The 10,997-nt window shown below is 37.2% G+C and overlaps 1 protein-coding gene across 1 annotated transcript; it reads left to right on the plus strand.

Moving 5' to 3' along the window:
- The first annotated feature begins 2,270 nt into the window (after positions 1 to 2,270).
- Positions 2,271 to 8,864, plus strand: LOC102217671 (sphingosine-1-phosphate phosphatase 1-like). The gene is made up of 3 exons (XM_005800274.2): positions 2,271 to 3,274; positions 6,697 to 6,786; positions 8,087 to 8,864. The coding sequence occupies exons 1-3, from the start codon at positions 2,612 to 2,614 to the stop codon at positions 8,636 to 8,638; spliced, it is 1,305 nt and encodes a 434-aa protein (XP_005800331.1). The 5' UTR covers positions 2,271 to 2,611; the 3' UTR covers positions 8,639 to 8,864.
- The last annotated feature ends 2,133 nt before the right edge of the window (positions 8,865 to 10,997 follow it).

Consider the following 10,997-nt stretch of genomic DNA (forward strand, 5'->3'; position numbering starts at 1 on the left):
CAACTAACCACCCTGCTTCAGATGGTTATGCTTGGAAAACCTGGTTGTTGGGGATAGTGATAAAATTTTGGAGATTCACTGCTTGTGACAACACTATTAACAATAATAATACAAATAATACAGATGATATATTCATCTTTAAGTTTTGCATTATTCAGGCAGTCAACGTTGACATGTTAAATGGTTTTTTTTCTTTTCTTCTTTCTTTTGGTGGTAACTCAAAATGCAAGGAAATAAATAAATACTACATCTTATTCCTGGGTAGGTTTCTTAAATGTTTCCATTTGAGGAGATCACTTCATTGAGGTTATTTTGAAGTAGAGTAATATATGAACTGCACCCATAAAAAACTTGCCAAATCTTCTGTCCCAGTCCTAAGCAATCTTAGGCTGTATTTCCATTGTTTGGAGCCTTTTTTTTTTTTTGGAACATTGAAGTTTAAACAAGCAACACATATTGGTTAAATGAACATTTTAATAATTAAACAAACAGAGACAGTGTGAGAGAGAACTATACACAGCCATACATAACAACTAATCACTGGTGTGGTTACATACTGTTGTGGGATGGTATTCCATTCAGCAATTTAGTGTGGTTGTTTTGGCCACTCAAGCATGCTGTTTGAGTGAATATTCAATGATTGTAACGTCAGGACTGAGTGCAGAACATTCCGTTTTCTCAGTTTTCAAAATATTAGAGGTCGTCTCTGATAAATCTCACTATGTGTGGACACAGGCCCTAATTTGACCCACATGAATTGAGATATGGTGCTGAACTTATACAAAACTATTTATCAGTTTTGATAAATAGTTCAGCGCTGGTAAGAAAAGTTGTAAAAGGCACAACAGAGTTGCAAAGTTGTGATGAGATGCAGAAGGCGCAGTGTTGGAAGGCGCAGTGTTGGAAGGCGCAGTGTTGGAAATAGAGCTTCTTAGAGAAACAGAGCCCAATTTTATAGTGTCAAAATGCCAAGTCAAATTTATGTTTGATATATAGAAGATTTTTATGACAACTGAAAGTAACATATTTGTCTGATTGTGCTATAATGGCACTATGCGGCTGTAAAACAAATCATATTGCCCCTTTAAGAGTAAATCATCAGGCTTTCTTCCCGTATAAATGAAACATTACTGCAACAAAGAAAAAAAAACAACAAACAAACAAAGATAATGTCTTTACATTAAGTACAGGACATTTTTATATCTCGTATCCACTGTGTGTAATATGGTATACGTCCAGTAGGAGGCGGTGCTTATACATTTTGGAGAGTGAACAACAGAAAGTAACGCCAGAAAAAGAAGAGGAGAATAACTATTGGAGTAGAAGGAAACGAGAGGGCAGATAAAATGGCAGAGGGCAATTCAAAATCCTATTAGTTTTACAGTTAAAACGAGTAAATCTGAGGGAAAGAGTATTGTTTTACAAGAGTATTGAGGGAAAGTGTCATTGTTTTAAAATTGTTTTATTGTTTTATACTTGTGCATATGTATTAATTGTTTTTATCTTGTAACCAGGTTGCTATGTAGCCTATTGCAAATTTTTTGCTCAGGTCCCTCTTGAAAATGAGATCTAGATCTCAACGGGGTTTACCTGATTAAATAAAGGAATATATATAATATATTGTTTAAAAAAATGGCAAAAAAAAGGTGGGATGAAGAAAAAATATGAAATGGTTTTATACAATTCAAAAGATAGTAGGAGAAAGTAGAAATGGCAGAAGAAATAGAAAGGAGGAAAGAGTGACAACAAGGTTGAGATTTGGACATACAGGACTTAATTATACACTTTTTAAAGTTCAAAAGCATACTACTGGCAGATGTGATTACTGTGGAAAATATGAAACAATAGAACATGTTATATTAGAATGTCATAAATACAAAAGAGCGAGAAGATATATGAGGAGTGAGTGTGAATGTATTAGGGAAAAGGTTAATTTATTAGAAATTTTGAGGAAGAATTTGTGGAGTAAACATATGCAAATAGTTATTCGATTTTTACAGAAAACTAAATTATTTCATAGAATTTGATTATAGTAGGTGTGGTTGTGAATGTGTGTATGATATAGATGGGTGGAATACAAAGTTATGTATAAGTATGTATATATTTGTGTGTGACTATATATATATTTATATGTATAGGTAGGATTTATGTATCTATTTATTTTTGGTATATATATATATAGACCATTACGAACCACACCCCATACCAGTAAGTGGCGGTAATGCTACTAAAAGTTTGTTGCCAACCGCCAGTAAATCCAAGAAGAAGAAGAAGAATAAGCGGAGGAAGAAGAGGAAGAGGAGAATAAACGGTCCCAGCGGTCTGACGCAATTTGTATCTATGAACGCATCGCCCTGTAAACTAATGGTTAACTGTTACGGACTTTGGATGCCGCTGTCTCTAATAGGACCACGCCACCTAACAAAGTCGGTATTTTAAATGCCGTAAGCAGGACTTAAGAGAGGTATTCTGCACCGGTCTTCCTGTTCAGAGCGGTTTTTGTTTTGTTTTTTTTTTAAAGGAAATGACCCGACCATAGTTAGCTTTCCCGGTGATGAATTACAACTGAAAACAAACGGTTTTGTGTAACGAAAAATACGTATTTATAGACATGGCAAGCGTTGCTGTAAATAAGTTTGTAGAGATTTGTAATTATCTCCAAGACCCCATCCATGTCGCCAGGTTTCAAAATTTCTGCGGCGTTAAAGGGACATTTCCGGAGAAGCGGACCCAACCGGACAGCGGGCAGCCGGACCCGGACTGTCCGGGACTCAGGCAGAGGGTCCAGCAGAGCTCGGATGAAGATGTGGGGAACGGGGATGCCGCCTTAGCTCAGGTTAACGGGAAGCAGGAGGAGGACGCGGCCAGGCCCGATGGTCCAACAGCGGCAGAGACTGTCAGAGCGAAGCCCCTCCGGAGGAACTCATTGACCGGGGATGTGGGTCAGGAGTTCCTGATCCACAACAAGTTCCTCTTCTACCTGTTCACCTTCGGGACCGAGCTTGGCAACGAGATGTTCTTCATCGTCTTCTTTCCCTTCCTCTTCTGGAACATCGACGCACTGGTCAGCAGGAGGCTCATCGTAGTCTGGGCCTGGAACCTGTTCGTGGGACAGTCTACCAAGGACATGATCCGCTGGTCCCGACCGGCCTCCCCTCCCGTGGTCAAAGTGGAGGTCTTCTACAACTCAGAGTACAGCATGCCATCCACGCACGCCATGACGGGGACAGCCATACCTTTCTGTCTTTTCATGCTGACCTATGGACGGTGGGAGGTCAGTATGTCCATTTGTTTCAGAAGCAGGGTGAGGATATTATCAGAGATAGCAGATGCTTTAGGGAAAGGATGGTGTTTAATGACGTTCATGTCCAGATGAGAACAGCTCCAGTTTGACTGCAGACATGCCAGAAAAGCATCATGGAACCTGCAGACCCCCAAGGGCCACTAAAAGGTTCACTGGCCTCTTGCTTTAGTTTAAATTGCTGAAGGTTTGTTTTTTGTCTAAACCCTTCAGCTGAATAATCAGGTCAGGGATCAGGTCCTCTTTTATCACAGAAATATCCTCACTTATTAGGTTCTGACCTCTCAACTTGCTTTGCTTTTTCGTTAGATTCCAGACTTTTTACATTGGAATATAGTTTTTGAAACACAATTTTTAGAATTGCTTACAGACTGAACACAAAATAATTATCTACTGTTCACTATTAACATTTCTGTCACAAATAGAGATTTAACATTAGTTTGCCTGGAGATGTGGGTATCCCAGTTTTCTGTTGATCAGTGACTGGTGGGGGAAAATAAAGAAAAAACCTTTTATTGTATTAGCTAAATGCTTCAAAGCAAGAACTCCCCCCCCCCCCCCCCCAATTTTTGATCTTTAAGTGTATCAACCAACATCATGTACTTAGTTTAATGCATTTGACTTTCAATTTAGGAGAAATCAGACAAAGGCTAGATATGCTTTTGTGTATAAATGGGGAGGATCTTGTCATTTCTTTCATAAAGGTTGCCATGTTCATTAATGCTGAAATGCTACAAACGGTCCTAGAAATATAATTTTATACATTTGTTGTCTTTTGTCAGTGTATCTATATGCCAGTTTATTTCTATTGGTATTGAATGTTCTTCTAAGAATTAAGGAGACATGCTTAAGAAGAAATCTCAAAAGATTTCTTGGTGTATTAAAAAATATATATATTTTACAGGATGCAGCATGTTTGCTCTTCAGGATGTCCCAGCAGGGTTATCTGATCAAAATGAACAGAAAGCAGCTAATCCCAGATTATCTTCTGTTTTCAGTCATAAAGAATACCAGTAGCTATGGAGAAGAAGCTAAAGATGAAGAAAAATTGAAATCTCTCTCATATGTATAAGAAGCAAATCCTGGCCTGTTGAGGCCGACCAACAGGTTGTTTGAGTGCTTGTTATTTAAACTCACTTCACTACATCCTAGTCAATGTGACTGGCAGGAAGAGAACATTTCGTCATTTCCTGCAATTGAAAATCATGACCAGTTAATCCGGCCATGATTCTGTTGAAGTTTTCATAACAATTCAAACAATAGAAGTGCTCAAAGAAAGGAACTGTTCTATTTAATAATTCTACACAATAAGTAAATTTTTAGCCCTGCGATGAACTGATGACTTGCTTGGGGTGTAAGGAAAAAAGTGTTTAGGAAATGGATGGATGAAAGTAAATTTTTGCATATTGATAATAAATGAGAGAAAGGTTTGATCTGTGCAGGCATGCTTCTTAGAAACAGATTGCCCAGAATATCAGACACACCTTTTCTTTTTATTAATGCTTAACTATTTGTTTAAGCTTGTTCTATACAGCCTGACATTTGGTGGGTATATTTTCCAATATGAAAACTATTTGAGAACCGTCTCAAAACATGTGCTTTACCATTTCCCCTTTGCGGTTTCTTGCTAAATTATTTGCTGACATGCACAATCATGCTGATAAAACCTCCTGACAAGTGTAAAGATCACCCACGCAGGAGATAGGCGAAGGCAGAAGCTGTTGGAGTTCAGTGGGAAGTGACATAAAAGGGAAGTTTGGGGGAAGAGAAGCAAACACACTGGAAGATTGTGCTGTTTTTTGGGGTGTAGACGCAGAAAACACATGCCGGGAGACAAAGCACAAGGTCATCAGTAGGAAGAAAACGTTCAGGGCCTGAAATCAAGGTTTTATAGTTGAGGAATCTGTTGACGGGCTTTGAACTAACCAGACGCAGCTGACCTGGTTGAACTTTCTCTGCTTTCAAGTGTCTGATGTGGACATGACAAACGAGCTAAGGAACCAAAAAACAAAGACAGTGGATTTTAAAGCTGTAAAGAGAAACAAACACTGCTGACACCTGGCACTTAATTTATGAAGTGAGTAAAATATTCCACTGAAAGCAGGATAGATCTTCAAGAATTAAGATCAGTACTCACTAATGTCCATTCCATGACCAAATGTGAGTTTATAGGTAAAATGATTCAGATCTTTTATTGAGCAGCTGTTATAAGTTTTTATTTAATTTTATTTTGCTAAGACAAAGACTCAAATCTGTCATATCACAGAGCTGAGAAAATAACTAGAAACTTCTGATCTCATCATTACTATTTCTCCGTAGCGATTTAAAATGTTTATTTTTCTTCTTTCTATAGAAATGTGTCTTCAACTCTGAATTAGCTTGAAAAACACATAACGTTTTTTTTTGTTTGTTTTCAGTGCAACTGGTATTTTTTGCATAATTATAAGAATAATTAATTTTATTTATGATGTCCTTTATATCAAATTGAGATGGTCTGCAGCAGGCACGGCGGGTGACGTGTCTTGCCCAAGGAAACAAATGACGAGGGTTGGCACAGCAGGAATCGAACCGGTGATCCACCGATTGTAGGGTGAACTCCTACAGCTGTTGCAACAAATCTTCAATATAAATTTCAAATCATGATGTAAATCTGAATCGCAACCTGTCAGCAGTGTTTCTCACCTCTCATCGTGATAAAGAGACATTGCAAACCTGTGTACCAACACGAATGTATGAATCCCTGCACCAAACACACACACACACGCACACGCACACACACACACACACACACACACACACACACACACACACACACACACACTCTGCCACCTTGTAATCCACCCTAGTGCTGCCTATATGACACTTTTTTTAAAGTAGTTCTCTGACATTTAAATAACATTTGATCTTAATGACTCAAACACCATCTATGCCTCAAGAATTGAGCAGTGCGTCTCTCTGAACTTTATCTCAAATTGCTGTCAGACTGTTGCTAAATGCCATAACCTTTATCTTTATGCAGAACTTTCTTAAAGAAGTGATGACTTGTGACTAGGTGTCACTGTTAGAATGCTGACATTGCTCATTTGACTGAATGCACTGCGGACATCCTTCCTCACACAGTGACCTCTGCTTAGTTTCTTACTTTGACAGAAATGAGCCAAATATTCAGAGTTTTTAGAAGATGCCAAGGACAGCAGGATGACCATATGGCAATGCATAAAAATGTCCATTCTGCTATCAGTGTCCTGTTATCATTGCTGCTGTCCTTCAGCGCATTGTTGTGACTCATCAGGAGAAACCCTGATAGCAAAAACCACAGCCACAATACTTGCGTTTCTATGGGATTACCTGTTTAATAACGTGCTGTTCTAACCTGTGTGTGCTCTCCTCTGCAGTACACCTTCCTGTTTGGATTCTCTGTGGCTCTCAGCTGGAGCCTCCTGGTCTGTGTTAGCCGAGTCTACATGGGCATGCACTCTGTTCTGGTAAGATGATTAAAATAATTTAATTAAAATGAAACTGATTCCTGACATGCCTATATAAGTAGCTGATGTCTCCCATCAGCTACTTATACTGAAGTCCCAGTTCTTAAAGATGCATTATAAGTGTGGGCTTGAACGTCTGTGGTCTCTACTCATGAGCTGGTTGTAAATGATAGAAATATAATCTGTTATGACTATCGTCTGGAAAAGTTAAATCAGTTTCAGCTCTCATGAATGACCCAGTTGAATTCTTTGCTTTTATTTTAAATATATGACACTCTTGGGAAAATTGCTCAAATATGAAATCAGGGTTAAATTGAGATGGTTTTGCCTTGGTTTAAGCTTTGTTTGTGGAAGCAGGATCAAGCCTCCAGGAATGGCAAGCATTCATGCAAAAAAAAAACTTTACTTCAGTTGTTACAGCTCCTTGTTATCTTTTTGCTTTGCACAAGCTATAAGGAATCCTCGCACAGACTTCCAGTTTATCTTTTTAGTTTGGGTTTAAGTTAGAGCTGCAGAATATATCAAGTCTGTAGTGATCATTGGAATATTAATAGGTGCTGTGTACAATCACAAAGGACTGCTTGGATGCAGTATTTGGTAAGTTATGATATATCAAGTGTCATGCATTCCCTCTGCCTACCAGTAGTTGGTTTATCCAGTTTTATGGACTTTACTGCCTTTAATACCCTAGCCTGACATGGATTTTAGTGACTGAGTTGGTTACGCTACTAGCATAGCAAATCACACCTAATATGTTATTGTAATATTCAACAAAAACTATATCAACTGCATCTGTAACAGTAACTGAAGCACATCATATTGGTACGATGAAAAAAGCAAACTAAAAATGGAAAGTGAATTATTTTCCTTTTTTTTGAAAGAAGTGTAATGCTGTAGTTAGTGATCTGCTGACAAACTGCAGCGTTATTAGTTTTATATATGTTTGTACTTTATCAGTGTTTAGTGCTTGATAACACTGTATTGCACAGAACATGATTATAAACATATTAAAGCCCGTAGATAATGTTGGGTCCAGTGGTGTGACCTCACAACCTGCAACCTGGCAGCTGATTTGTAGATATAATGTTATCTTCTGCATTGTTCAATAGTAAAACAGGTTAAACCATCAGCACCTCACCTGATTTTTTTTCCCTAGAACTGACTTGTTCTGAAATAACAAGGGAACATAGCGCCTCCTTCAGGGCAGAAAGCATCATTGTTTCTTTTGTGATTTTTCAGGATGCTGAGCTAACGCTTGCAGTTTTGACTGACTTGTTCTTTTTTTTTGTCTGTTTTGCAGGAAGTGATCACTGGCTTCCTGTACAGCCTTCTGGTTCTCGCCTTCTTCCAGCCGACCTTGGAGAAGATCGACAACTACTACATGACTGACCACTACGCTCCTCTCGTCATCATCTTGTCACATGTGAGCCTGGGACTCGTAGCTTTCTCTTTGGATTCGTGGAGCACCTCTCGTGGCGACACCGCTCAGGCTCTCGGCACCGGGGCCGGCGCCGCCCTGGCTTCACATGTGAACTACCAGCTGGGTCTGCTGCAGGATCCTCCCCTGTCCTCACTGCCGCTAACTCTGCCGCCGATCACCACGGGTCTGGTGTTACGCTCCGTGCTGCGCTTCGTCATCGGCGTTGCCGTCCTCCTCACCACCAGAATGGCCATGAAAGCAGTGACTATCCCGTTCTTGTGCCGACTTTTCGGGCTGCCGTCGGACGACGTGAGGCAGGCGAGGCAGCAGATGAAAGTAGAGCTGCCGTACCGTTACATCGTCTACAGTGTTGTAGGTTTTATTTGCGTCTGCTTTGTGCCTGTTCTCTTCTGGATCTTAAACCTTGCCTAGGTTTTCTGTGCAAACTGTTTGGACATTTTGACGGATGATACCATTTGGGAACATGCTGCTCGTTCAGGCAGAATGCAAGTTGTTTCCGGAGCAACCGAAGCATAGTTAAAGGATGAAACTGATATTTGGGTAAATAAATCCAACCAGAAAACCACAAAAGGATGTAATTATATCAAGTGTTGTCTCAGCCAAAGAAAATCTAAAAAAAAAAAAACACAGTAAACCCCAACAATAAATTAAAAATAAATCTTCCTTTTGTCCTAAGAATCTATATTTAAATACATGTGGCCCACTGAAGCACTAGTTTATTTTTTTAAAGATGTGCAATCTCTCTTTTTTTTTTTAGTTAGTGATGCATTTCTAATTAAAAGGAGAAACCTGATTTACCTTCATCTATGACATTGACCTACAGAAACAATGGCAAATCCCAATTCAGTTTTATTTTTTAAATAATAATTTTAAAGTATAGAAGAAATGTGTTTCAAGATATGTTTATGTTTATATGTTTTTACTCATATCTTTTCTTTTATCTTTCTTTTTAAATTCACATCTTTCACCATAATTATTGACAAACATCTCTCTCTCGTCTTTTCCATTCTGCCGAATAACTAACTGACTTTTATGCCAGTAAATGCAGAGTGCACTGTAAGTGAAAGAAAGTGAAGTATTCTGCACTAAATCCAACCAGATTTAGTGGTACTAACTTTTAAAGTTAGTAACTTCTACACTGTGTGTAGAAGCTTCTATTTGTTTTTCCTATTAAAAATGGAAAGATAAGAGAACATGTCCTAAAGTTACTAACTTTAAAAGTTACTAACTTTTAAATACCTGAGCAAAGAAAACACTCAGTTTAAGACAATAGTAAAAACAACTATTGCTATTTATTAACATGGTTAGCCTCTGTTTTATTATTTCAAAAACAATATCACGGTCCTTTAAAGATTTCCATATTGTCAAGGGGTTTAGATTTCAAACGGGCCTATACAAATACACTTTTCAAATGTATTGTAACGGTTTTGAGTTCACTGTTGAAGATCCTTTTTCACATTTCCAAAGGTTGTTAAAATATACAGCTGTATTCTTTTAGAGATCCATATTTTCAAAATAATTCAAACCACAGGAGAGATTGTGGCAGGTCTAATTTGCTGCAGTGTTTTAAGTGAATTTTAAAAGTATTTAAATGCTCATGCATCAGGGACCTTTATTGGTTTTTGACTTCAATGATTTTTCTACTGATTATTTAGCCCAAATATAAGTACACTCAGAAATAATTATTTGAAGAAATAAACATATTTTTGATAAATTGCCTGAATTTTTGCTTTCGAAACAAGTAATCTGTAAAATTGTCTCTTATTTATTGTTTTGGTTTCCAAAGGCATCTCATTTGACATTTATAAACTGCAATATATGACAACTTTGACTCTACTTTTGCCGTTGATATTACTGTTTGTATTTTGTTGTAGAATAGGTTAATTCTGGTATTAAAACCAATATATTCCTTTTCATATACAGTTGTTTTTCCATTATCGACTCTTTCTGTTTATACCAGAACAATGCACATTAACTCGGAAACAATGAAAAAAAAATAAATGTTTCTTTTGTTTGTTTGTTTTTGGGTCATGTATGTTCATATGTGCTCTTATTTGGGGCTAAATTACTATCTGTAGGCACCAAAAAAATACCCAACCATCATTACGAGCTCACTTGAAATGAGGAAAGAGTTATAAGCTTAAATCAAGTTTATTGCAGTGGCATAGAACGTTTTTTAAAATCCCATTTCTAATTTGATCATTTGTTCAGTGGGGAAAATTATCCTACATAAAGAAATATAATTTTTTTTAATGTAGTATAAATTTTGCGTCGCACTGTGTGTAGAAGCTTCTGTTTGTTTTTCCTATTAAAAATGGAAAAGATAAGAGAACATGTCCTTAAGGTAAGGTAAATATCTGATTTAATATCTAAAAATGTATCATCAGCCAGAAATGTAGCTGTGTACAAATTCTACTATTTTAAAGAAAGAAGTTTTGAAAAATATATACAAAAATATAATTATTCATTAACAAATTCAGACAGAGAAATACTTTTCCAAGTCTGTTTTTTCTTAAATAAACAAACTATGACATACTTACATCCATATTACATATGTTAGAACATTGTAAAGGACTTGTCAATGTTTAACTTAAGCTGTAGGTGTATCTTATATTTTTTGTTTTTTCTTCATTCAGCAAAGTTTCTCACAGTTGGCAGAGAATCCAGAATCTTTACTCAAGTAAGATTTAATACTTACCTAAGTTAAAGTATAAAGTACAATTTAGTAAAATTACTCTTAAAAAGTATATAATTTTTTTTGTCTTAATGT

Source organism: Xiphophorus maculatus, chromosome 15, assembly GCF_002775205.1.
Source record: "Xiphophorus maculatus strain JP 163 A chromosome 15, X_maculatus-5.0-male, whole genome shotgun sequence".
In the NCBI taxonomy this organism is placed as follows: Eukaryota; Metazoa; Chordata; class Actinopteri; order Cyprinodontiformes; family Poeciliidae; genus Xiphophorus; species Xiphophorus maculatus.